At 35.0% G+C, this 27283-nt stretch overlaps 1 protein-coding gene across 1 annotated transcript in view; it reads right to left on the reverse strand.

The window, feature by feature from the left end:
• Positions 1 to 27283, reverse strand: part of CABCOCO1 (ciliary associated calcium binding coiled-coil 1) — a 138258-nt gene that overhangs the window by 98494 nt on the left and 12481 nt on the right. The window contains exons 3-5 of the mRNA XM_061190321.1: positions 26416 to 26739; positions 16363 to 16466; positions 9879 to 10048 (exon numbers count right to left, since the gene is read on the reverse strand). Coding sequence (XP_061046304.1) covers positions 9879 to 10048; positions 16363 to 16466; positions 26416 to 26739 — 598 coding nt within the window. The remainder of the gene's footprint in view (positions 1 to 9878; positions 10049 to 16362; positions 16467 to 26415; positions 26740 to 27283) is intronic.

Below are 27283 nucleotides of genomic sequence, written 5' to 3' on the forward strand. Positions count from 1 at the left end.
TGTTTTTTTGGCACTTTCTTTTGGCCACTACAAGATACGCCCAGGCTCACCTTTTATGTTCCCTGCTCTAGGTCTATAATCAGCCATTTTTCTAAGGAGTCCTGGTTCCTTTTCTTGGAGAATGAAATTATAATCCAAGAACTGGGTCCTGGGTGGTATGCTCACTGCCACTGGATGTCATTGCTTTTTGGCCCTCTTTGTGAACAGAGCTAAGAAGTATGTGTATATATGTGTTTACACTTAACTATACAACTATTCATCTGTATATCTATTAAGTTAAACAAGAATTCACACTGATGTTTTCAGTTGATGTGTCTAATCTTTTGCTTTTTCAAACATTACTGCAACTAATGACTTTACATACATGTCAGGTTACACGTGTGCCAGTGGATATGTAGGATAAATTCCCAAAAGTTGGATTGCTAGGAAGAGACAATACATTTGTCAAAGAGACAATACATTTGTAAATGTGATAGACAGCTGCTAACCTACATTCCACAAGGGGGTTTTTACTTCCATTAGACATATAGAGAATACTTGTTTTCTTACAGCTTTAACAGCTGAGAATGCTACCAAAATTTTACAGTTTTGTCAATTTGATATATGACAAATGACATTTCCGTGTAGTTTTAATTAACATTTTTCTTATTATCTTTAAGGCTGAACTTTTCATTTGTTTAAGAATCATTTGTATTTCTTTAGTCATATCCTTGGCATACTCTTCTGTTGCACTATTGGTCTTTTTCTTCTTGCTTCTGCATGCTCTTTTTATATTACAGAACTTAACTGTTTGTTGATGTCTGAGATGCAATGTTTTTCCCAGTTTCTAATTCTTATTTTATTTTGATTCTGGTATTTTTTCATTGCAGACTTCTGGCTTTCATATATCAAATTTAACTATCTTTGTCTTTACGGCTTCAGAATTTTGAAGCATAATTATAAAGGTCTTCCCCATCCAAGGCTATACATAAATTAACCCATGTTTTTCTCTGACATTTTTATGGCTCCACTTATTTTACATTTAAGGGTTTGATCCATTTGGATGTATTCTGGTTTATAAACAAAGACATGTTTGAATCCAATTTCATTTTATTTTTTTCTTGATGGATACCCAGTCGTCCCAGTATTATTTATTGAATAATTATCTTTTCACCACAGATTTGAAATGCCATTTTACCAAATACTGAATTCTAGTGATTGGGTCAACTGCTTAACTTTCTGTTGTGTTCCTTTGGTCTATTTAGTGATTCACCACTGTGTTCAAATACTTGAGATTTTATAACACTACTACTAGTACTACTACTACTAAGATATGCTAAAGCTTGCTACACTTTTAAAAGACAGTTTTTCTGGCTATTTCTATTTTTTTATTTGAATCACCTTGCCTAGTAACCCACTCCTAGGCAAAAACATTAACAAAAAACTGTTGGCATTTTTATTGGCTTATTAATATTATAAATTAACTTGGTGAGATTTAGCATTTTTATGACATTAGGTCTTTCAAAGAACATTGTTTTTTCCAAATGTTAAAAACTTCCTTTGTGATTTTAAAATTCTTTGAAGTTTTCTTCATATAGGGCTTGCGCATTACTTTTTTTAAAGTTTATTCTGCATAGTTTCTATTTCTTGTTAGAGCATATATATTTTCTTTCACTGAATCTTTTATCTTTGTTTTTACACATAAATATTATTAAAAATTACACACTGAAATTGACTTTTCCTTTTGGTGTACAGTTCTATGAACTTACACACTTGTAAAGATCATGTAACCACCACTACAATTGTGATACAGAACAAGTTACATCACCTCAAAAAACTCTCTCAGGCTATCCTTTTATGTCCTCTCCTCACCCCAACCTCTGGCAAACACTGATTTGTTCTCCACTGCTATAGTTGTGTCTTGTTGAGAATGTCCCATAAATGTAATGATACAGTATACAATCTTCTGAGACTGACTTCAACTCAGTATGATGCTACTGAGACGCATCCAAATTGTCGTATCATGGTTCAATCACTTTTATTGCTGAGTAGTGTTCCATTGTATGGATATACCATAGTTTGTTTACCTGTTCATCTATTGATAGACATTCAGATTTGTTTTCAGGTTTAAGCACTTATGAATAGAGCTGCTAGACAACATTCGTGCACAGGTTTTTGGGTGAACATATGTTTTTCTTTCTTTAGAGTAATGCCTAGGAGTGGGATGGATGGGATATAATTTTATAAGATGCTGCCAACTACTGTCCAGAGTGGCTGTGCCATTTTGCATTTCCACAAGCAAAGCATAAGAGTTCTAGGTGCTCTGTATCTTTGTCAGCATTTGGTATTGTCAGTATTTTTTAGTTTAGCCATTCTAATAGTTGTGTAGTGGTTTCATAGTGGTATTTTTCTTTTCTTTGAACATCTTTATTTTATTTATTTATTTTTTATACAGCAGGTTCTTATTAGTTATCTATTTTATACATATTAGTCATAGTGGTTTTATTTTATACTTCCCTAATGACAAATGATGTTGAACAACTTTTCAGGAGTTTATTTGCTATCCTTATATCTTCTTTGGTGAAGGGTTTGTTCAAATTCTTTGCCCATTTTTAAAATAAGATAAACTTCATTTTGGAAAAGATTTATATTTATAGAAAAATTACAGAAATAGTATTGAGAATTCCTGCATACTCCACACAGTTTCTCTTATTTTTAACATCTAACATTATCATGGTACCTTTATTTACTACTAATAAACCAATTTTATACATTACAATTAACTAAAGCCCATATTTTATTAGATTTCCTTAATTTTTACTTAATGTCCTTTTTCTGTTCCAGGATCACATCCAGGATACCACATCACACTTGGTAGTCATGTCTCCTGAGGTCCCCCTAGATTGATAGTTTCTCTGACTTTTCTTGTTTTTGATAACCTTATCAGTTTGAAAAGGACTGGTCAAATATTTTGTACAACGTTCCTCAATTTGGGTTTGTCTGATGGTTAAACATAAGTTATGGGTTTTCATGGCTTTGTCCATTTTTAATAGGGCTGTTTGTTTTCTTAGTGTTGAGTTTTGAGAGTTCTTTATATATTACAAGTCCTTTTTCAGATATGTGATTTGCAAATATATTTTTCCCTGTCTGTAGTTTGTCTTTTCATTCTTTTAACAATGACGTTCATAAAACAAAAGTTTTAAAATTTGATGAAATCCAATTTTTTTTATGGGTCATGTTTTGGGGTTCACGTCTAACAACTTCTTGATAACCCAAGGTCATGAAGATTTTCTCCTATGTTTTCTTCTAAAAGATTTATAGTTTTACGTTTTAAATTTATATCTGAACCATTTAGATTTAATTGTATCAAGTGAAAAGTTCAGGTTGAAGTGTATTTTTTTCAAAACAGATGAGCAGTTGTTGTCCAACAACATTTATTGAAAAGGCTACCTGGTTCCACTGAATTGCTTTTGCATATTTATAAAAAAAAAATCAGATGACCATTTTTGTGTGAGTCTATTTCTGAATTCTGTCTTCTGTTCCATCAATTTATGTGTTCATCTCTTCACTAATTCCACACTGACTTCATTACTGTAACTTTATCGTAATTCTTAAATTGAGTGGTAAGACGGATGCAGCTTTACTCTTATTTTTCAAAAAAAGTTTAGCTGTTTTAGGTCCTTAGCCTTTCCATATAAATTTAAAAAATCAACGAGTATGTCTAGAAAAAATCCTGCTGGGATTTGGATTGATACTGCATTAAATCTACAGATCAATTTAGAAGACATCTTTACCATGTGGAGACTTCTAATCCAAGGACACAGTATGTTTTTTCATTTGTTTAGGTTTTATTTCTTTTATCATCATTTTAGCATATAGTTGTGTACATTCTGTTAGATTTATACTTAAGTACTTCTATTATTTTTTGAGTTATTGTAAATGATATTATCTGTTAAAATTTTGGTAACCAATGTACATTGCTAGCATACTGAAATACAACTGACTTCTGTGTTTTGACCTTATTCCTGCAACCTTGCTAAACTCATTAGTTCTAGGAATTGTTTTGATTCTGTGTAATTTTGTATATAGAGCATCATTTCATCTAAGAACAGGGACTGCTTCATTCCTTCCTTTCCAATCTGCATGTGTTTTATTTCTTTTTCTCACCATACTGCACTTACTGCTAAGACGCCTATTCTTATGTTGAATAGGAGTGGTGAGAGAAGACATTCTTACCTTGACCCTGATCTTATGGGGAAAGAATCTGGTCTTTCTACCACTAAGTATGATGGTGGCTTTTTTGTAGATGTCTTTTATGAGGTTGACAAATATCACTTCTTTTCTTAATTTTCTGACTTTAAAAACATAATGAATGGATGTTGTATTTAGTCAAATGCTTTCTCTGCATGTATTTACATGATCATGTGTTTTTTCTTCTTTCAACTATTTACACTGATCAGATTTTCAATACTGAACCAGCATTGAATTTCTGGGATAAAGCCCAACTGGTCATGCGTATTATTCTTTTTATAAATTGCCTGATTCCTTTTGATGACATTTTGTTGGGAATGTTTTTTATGTTCATTAGGGATATTGCTCTGTAATTTCTTCTCCTTCTCCTATCCCTACTCCCCCACCTTTCCTCTACTTTTTCTTCTCCTTCTCCCCTCACCTCTCCTTCTTCTCTCTTTCTCTTTGTCACCTTTTGGTATGAAGATAATTTTAGCCCCATAAAATGAGTTAGGAAGAGTTCTTTCCTCCACTGTTTCTCAGAGAGGTTATGTATAATTGGTGGTATTTCTTCATTAAATGTTTAATAGAATTTTCCAGTGAAAACATCTGGGACTGAAGAAGTTTTTCCAGAAGTTTTTAGCAACAAACTCAATTTCTTAAATCATTATGGCAATATCAGGTTGTCTATTTCATCTTGGGTGAGTTTTGTTAGTTTGTGGTTTTTGAGAATTGGTCAGTTCCTTTTTGTTTTCTAATGTATGTATATAATTAGCATTCTCTTAATATTCTGTTAATGTCTGCAGGATCTTTAGTGATACCCCTTTTTTTATATCTGATAATGATAACCTGTGCCTTCTATCTTTTTTCTTAGTTTTGCTTCATGTTTATCAATTTTATTGACCTTTTCAAAGATCCTGATTTTTGTTTCATTGATTTTTCTCCATTGGTTTTCCATTTTCAATTTCATTGATTTCTGTTTATTTCTTTCTTTCTGCTTGATCCATGCTCTTTTTTTCTGGCTTCCTAAAGTTTAAGCTTATTCATTTTAGACTGTATTCTTTTCTAATATAAGCATTTACTGATAGAAACTTCCCTCTTATCATCAGCTCAACTGCATCACACAAATTTTCATGTTTTATTATCATTTACTTAAAAATCTTTTCTAATATCTGTTGAGACTTTCTCTTTGACTCATGGACTGTTAAGAACTGTGCTGTTTAATATCCAAGTGTTCAGAGATTTTCCTGACATATTTCTATTATTAATTTCTTGTTTAATTCCATTATGGTCAGAAAACATATTTCTATAATTTCAATTACTTTATTACTTTATTTATTTATTTTTAAACATCTTTATTGGAGTATAATTGCTTTACAATGGTGTGCTAGTTTCTGCTTTATAACAAAGTGAATCAGTTATACATATACTTATGTCCCCATATCTCTTTCCTCTTGCATCTCCCTTCCTCCCACCCTCGCTATCCCACCCCGCTAGGTGGTTACAAAGCACTGAGCTGATCTCCCTGTGCTATGCGGCTGCTTCCCACTAGCTACCTATTTTACATTTGGTAGTGTATATACGTCCATGCCACTCTCTCACTTTGTCCCAGCTTACCCTTCCCTCTCCCCATATCCTCAAGTCCATTCTCTAGTAGGTCTGTGTCTTTATTCCCTTCTTGCCCCTAGGCTCTTCATGACCATTTTTACTTTTATAAGATTCCATATATATATGTGTTAGCATACGGTATTTGTTTTTCTCTTTCTGACTTACTTCACTCCTACCTAAGGAGACAAAAGACCTGTATGCAGAAAATTATAAGACACTGATGAAAGAAATTAAAGATGATACAAATAGATGGAGAGATATACCATGTTCTTGGATTGGAAGAATCAACATTGTGAAAATGACTCTACTACCCAAAGCAATCTACAGATTCAATGCAATCCCTATCAAACTACCACTGGCATTTTTTCACAGAACTAGAACAAAAAATTTCACAATTTGTATGGAAACACAAAAGACCCCAAATAGCCAAAGCAATCTTGAGAAAGAAAAATGGAGCTGGAGGAATCAGGCTCCCTGACTTCAGACTATACTACAAAGCTACAGTAATCAAGACAGTATGGTACTGGCATAAAAACAGATATATAGATCAATGAAACAGGATAGAAAGCCCAGAGATAAACCCACACACATATGGTCACATTATCTTTGATAAAGTAGGCAAGAATATACAGCGGAGAAAAGACAGCCTCTTCAATAAGTGGTGCTGGGAAAACTGGACAGCTACATGTAAAAGAATGAAATTAGAACACTCCCTAACACCATACACAAAAATAAACTCAAAATGGATTAAAGACCTAAATGTAAGGCCAGACACTATCAAACTCTTAGAGGAAAACATAGGCAGAACACTCTATGACATAAATCACAGCAAGATCCTTTTTGACCCACCTCCTAGAGAAACGGAAATAAAAACAAAAATAAACAAATGGGACCTAATGAAACTTCAAAGCTTTTGCACAGCAAAGGAAACCATAAACAAGACCAAAAGACAACCCTCAGAATGGGAGAAAATATTTGCAAATGAAGCAACTGACAAAGGATTAATCTCCAAGATTTACAAGCAGCTCATGCAGCTCAATATCAAAAAAACAAACAACCCAATCCAAAAATGGGCAGAAGACCTAAATAGACATTTCTCCAAAGAAGATATACAGATTGTCAACAAACACATGAAAGAATGCTCAACATCATTAATCATTAGAGAAATGCAAATCAAAACTACAATGATGTATCACCTCACACCAATCAGAATGGCCATCATCAAAAAATCTAGAAACAATAAATGCTGGAGAGGGTGTGGAGAAAAGGGAACCCTCTTGCACTGTTGGTGGCAATGTAAATTGATACAGCCACTATGGAGAACAGTATGGAGGTTCCTTAAAAAACTAAAAATAGAACTACCATACGACCCAGCAATCCCACTACTGGGCATATACCCTGAGAAAACCATAATTCAAAAAGAGACATGTACCGAAATGTTCATTGCAGCTCTATTTACAATAGCCAGGACATGGAAGCAACTTAAGTGTCCATCAACAGATGAATGGATAAAGAAGACGTGGCACATGTATACAATGGAATATTACTCAGCCATAAAAAGAAACGAAATTCAGTTATTTGTAGTGAGGTGGAGGGACCTAGAGTCTGTCATACAGAGTGAAGTTAAGTCAATTACTTTAAATTTAAGGTTGTTTTATGACCCACGATACAGTCTACCTTGGTGAATGTTCCATACACACTTGAAAAGAATGACTATTCTGTTGTTTTGGGGTGTACTGTTCTCTGAATGTCAATTAGATCCAGTTAGTTAATGCTGTTTTTCTTTTGGTTTACCCTGTTTGTGGCCTAGTCAGCATCTTGAATTTATAGGCTTATGTCTTTTGCAAAATTTGGGAAGTTTTCATCCATTGCTTCTTCAAATGTTTGTTTAGCACTGTAGTCTTTCTCCTTTTGGGACTCTGATGATATGTATATTAGAACTTCCATTGTCCCACAGGTCCCTGAGGTTTTGTTCATTTGCTTGCCAGTCTTTTTTTCTCTGTATTGTGCAGATTGGATAATTTCTATTGCTCTATCTTCAAGTTCCCTGATTTCTCCATTCTGCTATTGATTCCATCCAGTGAGATTTTAATTTTGGTCACTGTATAATTTGGTTCTAAAATTTTAATCTGTTTCTTCTTTATACCTTCCATTTCTTTCATGATTCTTTATATTTTAACATTTGTTTCAACAATGTGCATAACTTTTTATTTAAGTTCTTTTATAATAGCTATTTTGAAGTCTTTGCCATTTAATCTCCATATCTACTTCATCTTATTGTTGGCAATAATAATATTATTATTTTCCATGCAGGTTGATATTGACATTGTTCTTTGCCCAGTAATTTCGGCAACAGCGTTGAAAGAATATGTTTCGAGACATGTAGTACTCAAAGATTCTACAAATATTTGTGTCATGAGGAAAAAAACAGCCAAAGTTTGTCTTTTTGATGATTTACTAAGAATTCTTTTTTGGAAGGTTGTAGTTCAACAACTGAAACTGAAACAATGTTATATTATTTATCAGGTCTCTTAATAAAATATGTATTTTTAATTGTAATACTAGTCTCAGGACTAACTACCTGAGACTTCAGTTTTTGTGTTAGTTTTATACTATGTTCTTATGTGCAGGATAATTTGAAATCAGTCAGTTAATACCATACATAATTTTTTTCATTATCAATTATTTTTTTCTTCTATTGGTACAGTTATTTATGTTTAACATGGCACCCATACCTAAGTAAAAGCAAAGATGAAATTCTCCTATTTGTAGAGAAGGAAAATAATGATTTCTTCTCCTCACATACAAGAACTACCAATTCTTCCCTTGTTAAGGGTGATGAGGAGCAGGAAGAACACGTAGGGCAGAAGTGGCTTATCTACTAATTCTGCTAATTCACTTAATATTTCCCCTGCATCTGTATAGTTAGAAATTGATACATAGAACAGAATAAGCTTTTTGTGACCAAAAGCCATTCATAAATTTTACTAGGATGATGGTGACAATTCTTTAGGGGTGACAAGGTCTTCTACCCACCCAAATTAAAAAAAAAGAAACTAAAAACAAGCAAACAACCAAAAAGAAAAGAAGAGACAAAAAGGAAGGAAGGAGGAAGGAAGAAAGAAAGGAAGGAAGGAAGGAAGGAAGGAAGGAAGGAAGGAAGGGAGGAAGGGAGGAAGGGAGGAAGGGAGGGAAGGAAGGAGGGAGGGAGGAAGAAAGGAAGCTGTCTCCCATAGACAGAAGCATGTCTTTCAACTGAGTCAGAAACACCTTTACGTTTATTGTGCTCAAGGTCTTCTGATTATATACTCTAAGATTGAAGTTCTAGTTCTTCCACTTCCCAGCTATGCAACTTTGTTCTCTGGACTGCTTGCTCAACTCTGAAATAGTGATTACGATACCTCCCCTGCAGGAGTTGCTCTGCATTCCATAATGTATGTTAAAGATTAGAACCAAACATATTGCCTAGCACAGACTTGGCAATAAATAAATGATAGATTTCTTTCTTTTCCTCCTTCCAAGTAGCAATTCTGTTTATTCTCAAACAAAAGTCATCACATTTAAAATTGCTCCAAGGAAGAATTTCCAAATTTCCTGTAGTAACTCATTTCAATTTTATGTAAGAAAAAAAGTCACAAAATATAAGTGTATGTGAATAATGTCTATTTCATGGGGTTTTGATACTGACCAAAGAACCTCCTCTTAACAGTAATCCTGAGATATCCCAATAATAATTACAGGTAAGATGAGATGAAAACAGCTCAAAAAATGAAAAAATATCTAGATAAATCTGAGCTACTTGACATTTTGGGGATGGATGGCACTAATAAGATTTCAAAATGAAAGTAACATATCTGGCAAATTAATTACTATGAGAACTTTAGCCTTGTTAAGTATTATTTGAAGCTTTACAACTTAATGAAGATATGAACTATATTTTTGCTAAAAAACAATAAAATTAGGAACTTTTGCTGAAGAACATTAATTTAGACAGAAGAAGATTAATTTAGACAGTAGACTAAATTTTCTTTTCTTAAAAAAAGAAAAAATAATGTACTTACTTCTAAGATTATGAAGTAACATATCCAGTAAAGTCATAAATTTTGAATATTGAATAATAGAAAAGTCCATTCCTCTTGCCCACAAAAATCCAGATACATAATAATCTAGTAGACTGGCTTCCTTTAAACAGGTTTGAAGATTTCTGAAATTCAAAAACTTTCCCAGTTTCCTGTAACAGAAAAATCCAGATATTAAAATTGATTAAATAATGAACAGTTCCTTTTCTAAGTTTTGAAAACAGGTATTTTTCTTGAATGAAAATTCTCTAATGCTCATAATCTAAAAATATCCATGGTTATATCAAAAGCCTAAGTAAAAAATGGCATTCAAAAGAGAAACAGAGAGAGAGAGCAAGAGAGCGAGCATGCATGCAAACTCTTATTGGTCTTCTTTCTCCACTTCTTCTTCTAAATCTTTCTCCTCCCCTCTTCATTTCATCTTTGAAGTATAGTAACTTTTCATGTTTTCCTTTTCCCTCAAATTCAATGTCTTTTTCCATGTATACAATCAAGTTTCTTTTATTTCTGACAATGTTCTGGAACTAGATTGTTAAATACTCATTCTGTTTTCTTTTTTAAGGAATTCCAATTATGTATGTTTTACTCATTTTTTTCTATAACTGTAATTTTCTCTTTGAACTTCAAAAAAATTTTAAGTCAATTTCCTTTTCATTTTATGCTTTTCTTGTTACTGTCTTCTATGTCCCTTGTGTTTTCAGCAGTGTTAATTCTCCCTTGGGCTGCTTATAAATTTCACCTCTGCGAGATCTCTCCTTTTCTACTTCTTTAAAAAATGTTTCATAACCTTGTCTTATCTCTACCTTGAATTTTTGTATCTGTCTTATGCTCTTGTGATTGCTTTGTAAGTGTTCTTAACTCATGGTAAATATTTGACCATTTTTTGTTTGTTTGTTCATGGCCATATTCTTCTGGTGTATTTTCTTTGCCTGCCATTTCTTTTTTCTATTCTTCAATTTTTTTCTTGCAGTGTCTTTGTATGTAACCTCCTTGTTTAATGCTCAAACCTGGCCATATTACAAGATGTTTTCTATATGATATAATTTTATGTCAATTATTCCAGTTTTTATTCTTTTTTCAGTTAGTGGGAAAAAGGAAAAAAGTAGAATAGGTTCTTTTTACTATCACATAAACAATCTATTTCTTGTAAACATGGAAAGTATCTGCTCTAAGCCTGTGTATTCTGGTCTTGCTATTGCAAACAACGGTTGTTGAAATGGCACTTCAGGGTTTTCTCCTCACCTGGGAGAATAAGTATATTTTTAAGCTTATTCTCAGATCTTCCACTATATACATCCTCCGTGTAATTTCTCCTGCATGTCTGCTTGATCTACAGTGTTTCTGGTGGGCATCCTCACATTTTGTGGTCTGTGCTTTCAGCATCTCCTTGTTAGTAGAAATGGAATTGGTATTTCCTTGATGCCTATATGTGATTTCTGAGGGAATGTCTGTGTGTGTGTGTGTGTGTGTGTGTGTGTGTGTTTGTGGGTGGGTGTGTGTGTGACTTTATACTGCCATTTACAAAAAAAGAGTCCTTATTATTTACAATACTGAAATAAATTACACAATCAGAATAATGAATACAGCAAGATTAAACAAGTCTGGGAACAAATAAAGCTGATGTTGCGTTTAACTCACTCTCTAACATACATTTCATTTACAGTAGTATCTGTGTAGACCCCAACACCCCAAGTGAGAGCTGAGTCTTTTCAGCCAGTCATGGTTCTCATCTCCCTTCTCATAATGCCATATAATGCCTTTCAGTATATGGCATTCTCTATAATAATTATTGATCTACAGTGAGCACTCTCCTAAATTGTTCTAGTTAATTCATAACTAATGGTAAGGTTTATTTTCTTCTGTGGAACAAAAATCAGGAGAGTAAGTAAGTAGCTTTGGCTGCTGCTGGCAGTTATTTTATAACCATAAGAAAAATCAGTCCTAAGACTAAGCCTTACTTCTTGATACTATTGAGGACTTGAGTCAACCAACCCTGGAGTCAATCTATCTCTGAATGTCCCGTTATGTGATATTTTACATACGCACGTGTATGTGTGTGTGTGTGTGTGTGTAAATGTGTGTATACTTTATTTTTAGGTCAGTATGATCAGTTTTTTATGTTACATGCAATTAAAAAGCATCCCAACTGATACATTTTGTCAAGCACACAAATCAAATGGTAGATGCAGAAATGAATGGGGAGGCAATCTGGGGAAGAAGGTTACCTCACTAGCCAGGCATCTTCCATTTGCACTGGATATCAGTCAGCAAGATTTATTTTCCAGTGTTTAATGTATAATACCATTTAGTCTTAAGTAAAAGTCAGTAAGAAAATGTCTATAGTAATAAAAACTTGTGGTATTTTAATGGAATCAACAAATAGGCCAATGGAACAGATAGAAAGCCCAGAAACAGACCCAATATATATGGGAATTGGTATATGACAGAGGTAGTATTTCAAATCAGTGAGGGAAGTATGAATTCTTCAAAAATGATGCTGGCAGCATTGACTATCCACACAGAAAATAAAATACTACCTCACCCAATACATGGATTAACTAAAACAACCCCATTAGTATTTTATTCTGAATTATATTCTTTTGACTCCCTAAATTTACCTACTTTTCACTCTACTGATTTCTGCTACCTAATGTTGCTAAGGAAAAGTCTGAGGCCTGCCTGCTAATTTTCCTCTCTAGGTGACTTTCTTTATCCCAGAGATGAGGTAATACATGAAGTTTTATTCTATTAAAATATTTAAATCAAAGCTTTTTTTTTTTTTAATTTTATTTATTTATTTATTTTTGACTGTGTTGGGTCTTCGTTTCTGTGCGAGGGCTTTCCCTAGTTGCAGTGAGTGGGGGCCACTCTTCATCGCAGTGTGCGGGCCTCTCACTGACACGGTCTCTCTTGTTGCGGAGCACAAGCTCCAGACGCGCAGGTTCAGTAGTTGTGGCTCACGGGCCTAGTTGCTCCGCGGCATGTGGGATCCTCCCAGACCAGGACTTGAACCCGTGTCCCCTGCATGGGCAGGCAGACTCTCAACCACTGCGCCACCAGGGAAGCCCTAAATCAAAGCTTTTTTTTGGCAACTTACAATAAGAGTATATTTGTTTGATAGTTTTGAATAGCAAATTTTCTCATTTTAGTTTCTATCAAACTTTTATTTTATGAAGTTTCAAGTATTTTTTTCTGATACACTAAGTTAGATGTATATTCTAGCATCTTCTAATTGCTTTAATATGCATTTTGAATGTTTTCTTAAATTTGTTTTCCACTACTGCCTTGATTTTCAGCAAGATAAGCTCTATATTGGATTTATTCTTTACCTTAGTTTCTTGCCTTAGTGCTAAAAGCTTCTTATTTACGTATTTTATAATCTCTTCTTTTATCTCTTGTTTTACGAAATCAATGCCCTCTTTAATCATCAGCTTTTGCCTAACATTTTCTTCTGTTTCCAAAAGTTAGTCTTCCTTCTAAGTGTATTCTTCATCTGCATGTTATTGTTTTAATTAAATATCTGACCTGAATAGTGGCATGTGTTCTTTGCTTTACATTTTTATTTTTTCAGTGTTTTAACTATACATTAATAGACAATTGCCTAAGACTATTTTGGTGAAGTCTCTTTAAGTTTCCTCCACCTTCGCTCTCTTTCCCTAATGTCCCCTCCATCACTTTCCCTAGTACCATTTGAATCTTAACCTTCAACTTGAACTGCAGGCTAAATATTTAACATTTTTATTCTTCATTCAGTTATTTCACTCCAAAGGAAACTATGCAGGGAGGCATTAGGAGCAAGATACTGCTGTGATTTGAATGCAAAGTTTCCATGCATTTTACTGGTAAATTTGTAAGCTTTTCCTCTGGGAATAAAGGGAGATGGAACAGGGGAGAGGGGAGAGGTGGCCACAGATGTAGCATGAGAGAATGTAAGGAAAGAGAAAGATGCTTAATAGTGATTTAGGAAGTTTTGCTATAGTGATAGGTGATGTAACTACCTACTTTGTCTCACCAAGAATTTCAGTAAAAATATTACATTATTCTTGCCTGCTCTTGAAATTGGAGTGCCTTTTATTTTTTAAATATGATGACATGCAGAAATAAGCCTTAAGGCAAGAGCTGAACAGCTCATGGAAACCAATTATAGAAAGGTTATTAAAAGATCTCTCCACCTTACTTCTGTGTTTAAATAGTTATTTTCAATTTAGTCCCTATCCTTTTTTCAAAAGGGATTTGGGTGGATCTGTAAATAAAATCAGGGTTACATTAAAACATGAATCATAGATAGTAGTTAGGAAATGATGAGAAATGTACCCAGACGTTTAACTTTGCTTGAAGTGTATTCCAGAAATATACTTTAATGATACTTTAATGTTTCATTTGGTTGGTTGCTTTTATGCAACAAAATTTTTAAAGGTAGGGAAATGTGCTAATGTCCCATAATTTATTTTAGTAGGTTTATAACTTTGTAGACTGTATGATTTTGGCAAACTTTTGCCACTTGGTGACAGGATACCTCAATTATATTTCTGTCATTTTGAAAGGTATATAATCCCCATTTATAATAATGCTATTTTAAATGGAAAATGAATGACTGACTACAAATAATTCAGGATTACTGTTACAAAAATCATGTAAAAAACCTCAAGAGAATTACTTTTCAAAGAAATGGCTCCTGACATAACACTGGTGTCATTTATCCAAAACCGATGCCCTAAAATTTGAGATTACTTCAGGTGAATTCTATTAATGAGATGGCCATAGGCACATCCTAAAAGAATGACCTTTTAGGTCAACCTGCTGTTAAACCTGGTTGTTTCTATACAGCTAACTTCTGTACCACTCTCTGTATCATTTACTTTCTTCTAGACCTCACCTCTTAGAGATTAAAAATACTTTTAGAATTTAGATATTTAACAAAAAAGAGAGCCAGTAATTGAAAAAGAGAAAAAGATTGTCACAAAAGATGGTCATACACAATACAACTTAAGATGTGATGAGAAATACACAAGTCTAAAAAGCATTTGTTTGCAATAAATTTTATTTAATATTAACTGCATTTAATATAACATCTTGTATTTACTATTGAATACAAATAAATTATAAACTATATTAAATATATGTCATTTACATCATATTAATCTACTATCTGCCTAGTTTTAAATACCTATTTTTTGCATTTCAATGACCAACAACATTTGGGGTTACCTGGAAATTGAAGATAATAGTTACTTGAAGCTTAATCAGTGATATTAATACAATAGATGCATTTTTCTAATCAATTCTGGCACTAAAAACTAAGAATTCCCAATGAGCATTCATTTCTATAAATATGGTAACATCACCATGAAATTCTTAAACCTGTGAAATTTTTAATTGACTAATACTTCTAAAAATGCAGATAGTAAGTAGTATGACCAAATCACAGATCACCAGGATTTCTAGCAGGATTTGAAGGCAGTGGAGGTGAAGAGCACTTCAGGAAAAGGCCTGTCAGTGTCATTTGCCTGCTCTTAATATGCCTTCCCTTCTCAAATCTCTCTTCCAGCAAGTACATCTGTCATATTTCCTTCTCAGCAGTAAATCACCTCTATTCCATAATATTTGTAAGATTTGCAAATGATAACAACTGACTAAGTCATTTTCCATGTGCCCATTATGGTCGACAATGCCCTGCTTACATCCAGACGACTGGCCTACAGAAATCTTACCCTGGAACATTACAGTCCAGAACATCATCACATCGTCCCCACACTCCACACATTATAACCGATCAGGGTTCCATTATTAGAGTGAGATAATTTTTAAAATGAATGATTACTAAAAACACCTTTTCAGAATTTGTGTGGTAGATATATCTGAGTATATATTAGAGTTCTAAGTAAATGATCTACTGTAGAAATCAATGGCCTTAAGAATAGGATGTACGTATATTAGAACTGATGCCTATAAATTCAGTTATATTCACATATTTAAGCAAAATGTTTGAGATTAGAATACTTAGCATAGCTTCATATCCAATAAAAATCACAGGTGGATGGCTAATATTCAGGATTTCCAAAATTATAAAATGTATTCACTATTAATATTACAGAAAACACATCTCACTCTTGTCATGATGAGAAAGAAGACCTAAAGGTTCTTGTGCATACTGACAGTTTTACAAATGAAAGAGAAAAGAAGATGGCATATGCTAATGGCTGCTTTTAACAATAAATCCCTATTCTCTATTAAGATTAGCAAGTTGGTTGAAATCCATTTCTCCCATAAAGAAGACTGCTGAGCAGTGGAAAAAGTCAGTTGTTTGAGAAATTTTGTGTTCCACAGTCCGGATATATATATCTGTGCAAAATATAATAACAAATATTTTGGAAAAAGGTTTAAAATGTGTAATAACATATCATGACCATTTATAGATGCAGAACTAGAACTGTTCCATATTTGGTTGTAATATTGAAGTACTTACTGTTGAACTCCATCTACATCCTCTGCTAGCATTTCGGTGATCTGGGCAACTGAAAGAAAATCTGGACACAGAATCTTCTCATGCTCCTGGAATTCAGTATCTTTCTACCAAAAAAAATGTGGAATAAGTTATTTCAATCACATTTCACATATTAATCCCAATGATATCAAAATTTGTTCTTACTTTTGTCTCACTGCTATCAGGAAAAAATTTAAAAACAACAGTCTCCTAGATAATCTCTTTTCCTTTCCGTCTTTAAGTAATGGTACCTCTCTTCTGAAAAGCTGAATGGTTAGTCAACCTGTCTTTTGTGCGTATTTAAAACTGGGTGGGGTGATGGTTTTCAATTAACAAACATTTTTGAATATCTATATATTCCTCATTGAACTTGGGGCACAAGAGGAGGCAAAGACAAGAAAGAAAGACTTGTTACCCTCAAGAAGCTTAACATCTTGTGGAAGGAACAAACTAAAAGTGACTTTAAAACAAGAAAACAGAATGATAAGTGAGCCATAATAAAGATGTCATTCAGTCTAAAGGAAGGAAGGGAAAAGGACAGCAACAGGACAAGGAAAGTCTACAGAGAGAAATAGCCTTTGCGAGACTGAGCATGGATAATGCCCCAGGTGAATGACTCAGCAACACCAAGGTGATAAAGACAGGACTGCTGGGTACCGGTTCTGTAAATATAAAGTAGTTCACAGTGGTGCCTAGGGCACACACAGGGGACTAGTTGGACCTAAGTGGAAGGTGGGCATTGGAAAAATATCACAGGAGATCTTAAATAATTTAATAAAGATTTACTGAGTGATTTCAATACACAAGATACTGCACAAGGCACCATACATATTTTAGACCATGGCTGGTTGAAGAATGACAGGCTGAAGAGTTTGTTCTTTACAGGCAATAAGGGACCGTGAAGTTTTTGAGCAATGAAATGACAAAACTATGCTTTAATGAAGGGTACTCTGTAGCAGGGTGAAGGACAAAAAGGAAGAGTTAAATGAAAAGGTTGTTAGAACAGTTCAGGAATGAGGCATTGGGCTGCACTGGGCTCCTAGCAGTGTGCAGAACAGAAAAGGATAAACACAACATATTACATTTGGGGGACTAAAAGAGGGAAGAATGAATGGAGAGTCTGAGTTTCTGAAATAGGTGACTAGAAGAAAAAGGTGTTGATACTCAAGGCCTCCAACAGCACATATGCCACCTTTGTGTGAACTAGACAAAGGCATCCTCTCTGGGTGGAGAAAGTACTAAAAGGCTTAAGGCTGACGCAGCCCAGCACCCAAGTGCACCACTTGTGAACAGAGTATAGTTTCAGCTCCTGCTCAACCCTCAGCTGAGTCCTTTTGTTCAGAGTACAATCTGTAAAAGCATATGTGACACTCTTATTACACCAACAGAAATAAGAGTGTTGGAAGATGATGCTAGTTTTAAGAAGGCAAGATGATGAATTTGGTTTCAGTGGTTTAATTTTAGGTGGAATATACATAGAAGAAAGAAATGTTTAGAGGTTAATTAGAAATGCTAGAGTCAAGAAAGGTCAAGTTTACGGATGTTGGTTTAGGGGTCACTACAAGTATGAGAATGGATGAAACTGCCCAAAGCCAGAGCATGAAGAGAAGAGCTGTGAATGGGGAATGGAAAAGAAGACTGAAAAAGAGATAAGACACCAGTAGCTCCATGAAAATAAAGGACTGTGAGATTTACGCCAGCCAGAATGGCCATCATTAAAAAGTCTACAAATAACAAATGCTGGAGAGGGTGTGGAGAAAAGGGAACCCTCCTCCACTGTTGGTGGGAATGTAAATTGGTGCAGCCACTATGGAAAACAGTATGAAGCGTCCTCAAAAAACTAAAAACAGAGTTGCCATATGACCCAGCAACCCCACTCCTGGGCATATACTCAGAAAAAAATATAATTCAAAAAGATACATGCACCCCTATGTTCACAGCAGCACTATTCACAATAGCCAAGACATGGAAACAATCTAATGTCCATTGACAGATGAATGGATAAAGAAGATGTGTGTGTGTGGGTGTGTGTGTGTGTGTGTGTGTGTGTGTGTGTGATGGACTATTACTCAGCCGTAAAAAAGAATGAAATAATACCATTTGTAGCAACATGGATAGACCTAAAGATGATCATACTAAGTGAAGTCAGAAAGAGAAAGACAAATACCATATGATAACACTTATATGTGGAATCTAAAATATGACACAAATCAACATATCTATGAAACAAAAAGAGACTCACAGATATAGAGAACAGACCTGTGGTTGCCAAGGGGGAAGAGGGGTAGGGAGAAAAGAACTGGGAGTTTGGGATTAGTAGAGGCGAACTACTTTACACAGGATGGATAAACAGCAAGGTCCTATTGTACAGCACAGGGAACTATATTCAATATCTTGTGACAAACCATAATGGAAAAGAATATGAAAAAGAATATATATGTGTATAACTGAGTCTCTTTGCTGTACAAAAGAAATTAACACAACATTGTAAATCAACTATACTTCAACGAAATTTAAAAAATAAATAAATAAATTTTAAAAAGGATTGTGAGATTTGGGGGAGAGATGGGGCAAATGTTTTTAATTCAACAGTTATTTAGTCTTCCATGTGAATAAGCTCCAATAAGTAAGAGTAGGAAACGTTTTGCTATAGTTAACAAGATCACATCCCAAACCTGCCTTATTTCAAGAAGAGAAAAATTCCAAAGCTAATACTCATTGGTAATGAAAATCAGTTTAACGTTTGTAATTTAATATTAGGTTATTATATTTTTATTTTTAAAAATCCAACTTAGAAATAAAATATGCTATTTTATTAGCTATCTTTTCGTAGTCTTAGAGTTAGCAAATTAACCTAAAGTAGGTCATACTATTAGATTATAAATTTAGTAAGAAAAAATATTTTAGTATCTAATGTAATACCTTGCACCTAGTAGGCACTCAGACACTTGTAAATCAAATGCACTCAGTTTTTAGACAGAATAGTATTTTAGTCCATAATGTATGGCTATATATTTGTTTAAATATTTGTTAGTTACATGTATTTTTTTTTTATTATTAGCAGTAAAGTATAATTATTACTACTGTTAATCCCATTAGATTGTAAATTCCTCAGGGACAGTCATTCAATCTTTTACTTCTTTTTAGAATTCTGCAGGTCCTAGTTAGGTCAACATAGGTTGTTAATCAACTGTCTGAATTCATCTCCATCCTGTGATGACACTGTTAGATGATGGAGCGTGATAAAAAGCAGGACCTGGATTTGGAGATCTCATGATGGTTTGAATATTGATGAATTCTGTGACTTATAGCAAGGCATTTGAACCTAAATTTGGATTCATGTTAAAAAATCATTCTGATATGTTTTACTACATACAAGATTGCTATAATTATTCATAATGAATAAAGATATATATATGAAAGGTACATTATATAGACATTCAGATCAATTGTATTAGATTTGAAATTTTTCTGAACAGGAGAAAATAGGTCACACAAGCACTGCAAGAGAATACAATAATCTTAATCTTTTGTACAATAATAATTCTAGCTAAGGTGCCTAATATTAGTGCCTCATTTTTTACTAAAACTTGATAGCTTAAGATAATCATCTTGTAGGAGGGTTTGCCTCTGGTTTTTTGTTTTCTTTTGTCTTAAATTGAATTCCTGGACCTATTTTAAACAAGAGCTTTTCTTTTGTTTGTTTATATACTGCCATGTACCTAGAAAGGATATAAGGTGGTTAAAAATCTTTAATCTTTTGATACATACGTTCTGATTTGTAAAAATTAAAGATACAATGGAAAATTCATGAATAGGTTAATAAAAATGTAAATATGTAATGATCACTTTCTCTGTAAAATTACATCTCTGACTAGGAAAATACGTAAGCTAAACCGCACTGTGACTCATTTTATTCCACCACCTGCTGGATTTTAGCTGTTATTCCAGAAGCATTAAAATTGTAAGCCTGATATTGTCAGATAACTTTTTCTCTGAATTTTTTTCTCTAATGTCACCTAAACTTTCCACATTTGTACATATGTCTTTCTTCTAGAATTTAAGCTTTTGCGGGCATCGCTGTATCCATCAGTGGTATGTCTAACAAGACTCTTAATAAATGTTCACTAAAGAAAGATAGCACAGTTCACCAAAGATGCCTAAGAGGTGTTTCACAGTCTTAGAGAACAGAGAGCGGTCTACAACTTCCACACTTTGAAAGGCTTTCTTCAAGCCTGAAAATAAATGAACTAAGAAGCAGCGCTGTGTTGAGCCATGTTGGAGCCTGAGGCAAAAAGGAAAAATCAGTAATAGTGATGCTGTCTTTATTTAAAATTTAGATCCATTATGGATTTTTTGCATTAATTTTGGTTTTAAAAATATTGCATTAAAATATAGTTTCTCTTGACTACTGAATTTTTTGGCACCCCTCACTCACCTCACTATAGTCCTGGACACCATAAGGAGCCAATTTAAGAAAAAAAGTAGATGAAAGAAGGATAAATAAAAGCAAGAGCTAGTTCTTTAAAATAATGAATAAAATAGGCAAATCTTGGGCAAATGCGATTAAAGAAAAAATAAATACATGCCACATTAAATGGAAATACATTTGAAAATTACAAGGAAATGGGTGATTTCCTAGGAATATATACGTTATCAAATTTGACCAAGGGTACGGGAAGAAATGGACCTGACCAAACATGAACTAAACTGGAAGTCTACTTTTTAAAAGGTCACCATGTCCAGATAGTTTACACTTGAAGTTCTACTGAACAATCAAGAACACATAAATTCTGTTAGTCTAATAATTATAGACTGTAGATAATTCATTTTTTAGAAGCCAGCACAGTCTATACACAAAAACCTGAATTAGCACAGAAAGGAAATTATACGTCAAAATCATTAATGAATTCAGATGCAAAAATTCTAGTTAAAATAATATCTTAGAACACTGAATCCAGCATTGTACTAAAAGAATAATAAGCTATCATTATGACCAAATAAGGTTAATTTCAGAAATGCAAGGGCAGAGTATCATTAACAAGTCTCACATACTTAAGTCAAATTAAATGATAAAATAATATGACTATAAAAATAAATAATAAACAGGCATTTGTAAGAACTCAGCAGCAAAACTCTCAGTAAAATATGAATTAAAAAAAGAAAAGCTAGGGACTTCCCTGGTGGTCCAGTGGTTAAGAATCCTCTTTACAATGCAGGGGATGCTGGTTCAATCTCTAGTTGGGGAACTAAGATCCCACATGTCACGGGGCAACTAAGCCCGCATGCCACAGCTAGAGAGAAGCCCGCGTGCCACAACAAAAGATCCTGCGCCCACAACTAAGACCCGACGCAGCCAAAAAATAAAAATAATATTAAAAAAAAAAAAGAATAGCTAAACATAAAAAAGATTATATGCCAAAACATTATATTGAATGAAGAAACACTCATGTATTCTTATGAAAACCAGGAACTAAAAAGGGATTCTGGCTAGTAACATTATTGTAATTAAACTCACTATAGAGGGTTTAATAATATAATAAGAAAATGAAATATGTGGCTTAAATATTAGAAATGAGGAAATTAAAAAATCTTATTTGAAGATTACATGGTTGCGCACCTAAGAAACAGGACATTGTACTAACATGGTTTGAGCTAATAAGAAACTTGTAAGATGGTTACATATAACATAAACATACAAAGGCTAACTGCTTTCCTCTGTATTAGAAACTAATTATAAATGGTAGTGGCATTAAAATTGATTAAACTTGATTAAAGCTTGATTAAAAATATAATAAGAAAGGTATAGTACCTAAAGAAATTATAAACTTTATCAAAGTTTAATAACAAGATTTGATAAAAGAGATTTATTGGAAACCTTCAAATTAAAAAAAATTATGCTTCCCTGGTGGCACAGTGGTTAGGAATCCACCTGCCAACGCAAGGGACACGGGTTCTAGCCCTGGTCCGGGAAGATCCCACATGCCACGGAGCAACTAAGCCCGTGCGCCACAACTACTGAGCCTGCGCTCTAGAGCCCGCGAGCCACAACTACTGAAGCCCGTGCGCCTAGAGCTCGTGCTCCGCAACAAGAGAAGCCACCGCAATGAGAAGCCCGCGCACTGCAACGAAGACCCAATGCAGCCAAAATTAAAATAAATAAAATTAAAAAAAATTAAATCCTTCCCACATTACAAGTATAATGCAATGACAATCTCAAATCGCAACTGTATCATTCTGTATCATTTTGTAACTATCGAAATCATTTTTTCAAGTTCTTATGGAAGAATACATACATTTTGAAAAAGAAAAATAGTGAGAGGGACCTTTCCAAATTAGACATTAAAGTTAAATATAAAACAGTTTGGCAGTAACACAAGAATGGACAAACTAGTCAGTGTAAAAAAATAGAGAATGGAAATTCAAAAATATACATACATGTATAAATTTATACATATACATATATAAATGTTGGATTCTCTATTCTATTCCACTGACTCTTCAGCCATTCTTGTGCCCATTCATGTACATATGTAATGTGATAGCGGCAGTCAGTCCATTCTCCATGGGAAGAGAGTATGGCTTATTTATAGTAAATGAAACTGGCATAATTGATGGTTCACGTCTAGAAGAAAACAAAATTAGATCCTCATTTCAAATATACAGTACATCCATCAAAAATTAGTTTTAGCTGTGTTAAAGACCTAACTTTAGTAAAATAAAACTTTAAATATTAGAACAAAATTGAAGATGATTTGTGCAACCTGAAAAGGAGGATGGAGTGGGGAGAAGAAGCAGGAAATAAGAATAAGATAGGAAACCCAAAGACTAATAGTAAGATGAAAGACAAGCCCAAATGTTTGTCAATACCTCCACACCCAAGGCCAATATTTCCAGAGGTTCTAAGTGACTGATAAATAATGCTACTGTATATTCACATTTTAAGGAATATTAGCACTGTTTTTTCAGCAATATTTTGAGCAACTTTTTGGCATCCTCCTCATAGCCCTGCACAGGTTGATCTACACCATGTGCTGTAAATGGCTTCAATAAATACCTCATGAATGACATTGCAACTGCAGGAACCTGGTCATCTTGGTGCCCCAGTTGAGCCCCAAGTGTTTCTCTCTAACCTGCCAATGACAGGGCAGGGGCTATTTTCAAGGTCCGTAGGGACCGCCTAATGTGGAGAGAATTGTCTATGGCCTCCCCCAAACACACTGAGGCTTTTACCACAAGTGACATCATCTTTCCACTCAGGATTATGTAAGTGTCCCCTTGTCCTGAGAAAGTCCCAAAGGCATTGAATACGGGATTACGGGATTTGTTAACACTAAGGGAAATTATTCAAAATAAGCAATTGGGAAATAATCATTTACATTTTCTTTTAGGTCTTTGATATGAGTTGAAGTATAGTCCTTTTACATATAATACTTAAATGATTACATGTCCCAAATAGTATTTTTAAAAATATTAAGAAAGTCAGCTTATGAACAAACTATTGATAAAAGATTGATGATTGAATTCTAAGTATTCATTTACAAACTCACTTATAAATTAACTTAGGAGTATTTATAAACTCCTTTCAGTTACAGATCTATACGTACGAAATACTTATTTTCAGACTGTCGTCATTTCTCTGGTCTTGTGCATTTAAATAGATATCTCCCAAATGTTTAGTCTTACCTTTTAGAAGGAGGCATTTACTCCCATGTCACTAAAGAAACTGGATGGTTGAATTCAGAAAGTTGGCAAAAAAAAGTTTAAGCAATATTACATAAGAAATATTTTCCTGGACCTGCATCTCATGTCTGCTTGTTCAAGGTATCTTATAGAGCAGATTTTGAGCTATGATAACTACATTTCTGGCATACGTCAGACCCTCTATAATTTCAATCAGTTAAGCTATATTTTTATTGAGTGCCTACTATACGACTGGGATAATTTGTTGTTTTTATTTTAGGTACTGAGAGCAAACAACAAATGGGAAACCTCCAACTACCGGAAGCTTATGCTTTATTTCCAATAGACTTGGCAAGAAAAGAAATATTTCACTACTGCTTGGCTCAGGTGACTGGATGGTGCACTGGCTAAGTCAATTTGGATACAGAATTATTAAGAAATAATACTATAAGGGACTAGGTCTTGGGGGATCAACTCAGGAAAGAATCTGACCTGAGAAGAACCTTTCAATACCTAACTGAAAAGATGTAGTCTTGGGAACAGACACACCGAGAGAGATTTTTGCCATCTTTTCTATCTAACCCCTGAAACCCACAGTGGGCACAAATGGGTGGCAGGCAGGACTTATTCTAATGAATGACGTAACACTAAGGATCAAACTGTCTACTCCATGAATTATAGGAACTCTGCTTTCATTAGAATGGAAAATGGAGTTCTGACCATGCAGTGTGTTAATCTTAGTAAATGAGCACAGTTAAGTGAGTCCAAATTCCAACTTGATTTGTTCGGTTTGTTACTAACTAAAAGACTATTGATTGTCATAGGGAATACCTGCTTCTCCAAGAAGTTTACAAAAGTGCCCACTGACAGGGCTAAGATGGCAGATAATCACCTAACGTCTATATGTATTCATTTGACTCGTCCATTATAAAAAGTGATTATTTTTTTCCTGGAACATGGCACTTCTTTGCATCTTTTAAAAAAAAAAAATTATGGGGTATTTTTTCTCGAAGTGCAGGCTCATTAACCCCAAATTATCAGTCTTTGTTACAAAGGACATTATCTACATGGGAAACTATATATATAGGTGTACACTGACAACTGTACATTCTCATAAGTAAGTTTTTGTATATACTTAAATAACACGATTTAATTGGGAAATTTCCTATGCCACTTTTGAAACTATATTACTTACATTAGAGATCACAAGGGAATAACGGGGTTAGTGACCAGTTTATCACATTAAAATGTATTTTTAATGTATGCTAATTTCAAAAGGCTCATAGGAGAATCCGCATGCTTTAGTGGTCTGCACACAGTTTTGGGAAGAATGGCTTGGGAACGACTTGCGTATCTCTGGGCAAGGCACTGAATTCACTGGCTCTGCGTTTCCTCATTTATAAAACTGCAGCTAATACATATCTTCTGTACAAAAAAAAATGTTATTTACACAAAAAAGGAAGTTGAGCCTAGCAATGTTAATTATAACATTATTCACCTTCAGAGTCTTTAAAAAACAGAAGAAAAAACTTCTTAGGACAACATGATTGACTCAAGTATGTGAAGCTTTAAACATTTTTTAGTAATATCTGGCATATATTCTTAATTAAAATCTCAGGATACAAAGCTTATGAGTAACTCAAGTTACCTAGAACCCATTTATTACTGAGAACTGGTGTTCGGAGGGGCCTGAGGAAAAATCTTTATTTTACACAGGAAACCACTGGAGGCCCAAGGACGTTAAATACTTTTCCTAAAAACAAGGGGCTGATGAGCAACTAAGCCATAACCGGAAGGTCGATTTTCCAGGCGTTCCTCCTTTGTCCTATCTCCTATTATGTATTTATTATTTAGAGAAATACCAAAATAATAAGGGAAACACTGGCCTTCAAATATTAATCTATCCACTACCAATGAAGAGTAATTAATCCACGACAGCTTTTGAGCAACGGGAACTGTGATTATCTTAAGTGAATCAGTAGTAATTTCCAAAAGAGTAGGGCCTATTTAAAATTGCCAGAATTCCCTTTCAAGTGCTGAGAATCTGGGGAAAAGCGCGTCCTTGGGAGGCCTTCGGGGCAACGAAGGAACCGTCCAACGGAAGGATTTCTAGTTTACACTCGAGAGCACGAGGCGCGTCGAGCGGCAGGACTCGGGGAGCGCGGGGCGGTGGCTCCGAGACCCCCTCTCGCTCCCCCGGAGCCCGCGCCGCCCGGGACCCGCTCCCAAACCCTCCGCCACTCGGGTCCGCGCACCCAACCCCCGGCGGGAGGCGCCTCCCCGGGACCAGCCTCGGCCGCGGGCAGGGGGCGGGCGCTCGGGGGTCGCGGGTACCGGGCAGGGACGGCGTACCTCCGAGTCGGGCGTGGTTCCCGCCGGAGTCATCCCCGCGGGGGTCGTACCCCCGGGAGTTGTCCCCACAGACGCCGCCAGGATCCAGCCGCCGCACGGCGGCCCCTCGTCGCCAGGGCAACCGGGGCGGGGCCGGGGTCGCTGGGCTGGGGAAGTGAGCACCACGCACAGCGGCTTCCGGTCCGGAGCCGCGTCCCCAGCTGGGAAAGGGCTGGGACCCGGTGGCGGTGGGAGCGGGGAGACCCGGGCCCGGCCGCTGCGGGGCGCTCTGCCGGGAAGGCCCGCGGCGGTGCCTTGAATCACCGAGTGGAGACAGACTCGTTCCTTTTAGTAAGAGTGAAAAAAAAAGAAAAAAAAAAGCAATTTAAACGAAGTAGTGTACGTGGAAGTGACCACTGCGAACACATAGCAAGTTCTCAATAAGTATTAAAGTGAGATATATTATTGGAATTGACCCTTGATTGATATTTGATATTAAGGAATTGTCATTTTAAAGTGTTAGGAGGTTATTGTCATGTTTACAAGGAAAAACCTTGTAAAGGTCTTTATCTTCTAGAGACAACATGCTGAAAGATTTAGTGATGATGAAATGATAAAATGCCAGCGATTTACTGCAAAATCATGAGGGGTAGATGGATAATGAGTGGAGGTACAGTGGAAGAATCAAGATTGGGTAAATGGAGGGGGTGTGGTCATTATACTATTATTTCTACTTTATATATATTTGGATTTTTCCGTAATAAAAACATTGAAAAACAATACATTTAGTAATAGTATCAGTAGTCTTCTCTGGATGATAGTACGTGCTTTGATAATGAAATGTGCTTTGCTTATATTAACCTGTGTGGGAGTTGCTATGCAGGAAGCT

Source organism: Eubalaena glacialis, chromosome 1 (assembly GCF_028564815.1).
Source record: "Eubalaena glacialis isolate mEubGla1 chromosome 1, mEubGla1.1.hap2.+ XY, whole genome shotgun sequence".
In the NCBI taxonomy this organism is placed as follows: Eukaryota; Metazoa; Chordata; class Mammalia; order Artiodactyla; family Balaenidae; genus Eubalaena; species Eubalaena glacialis.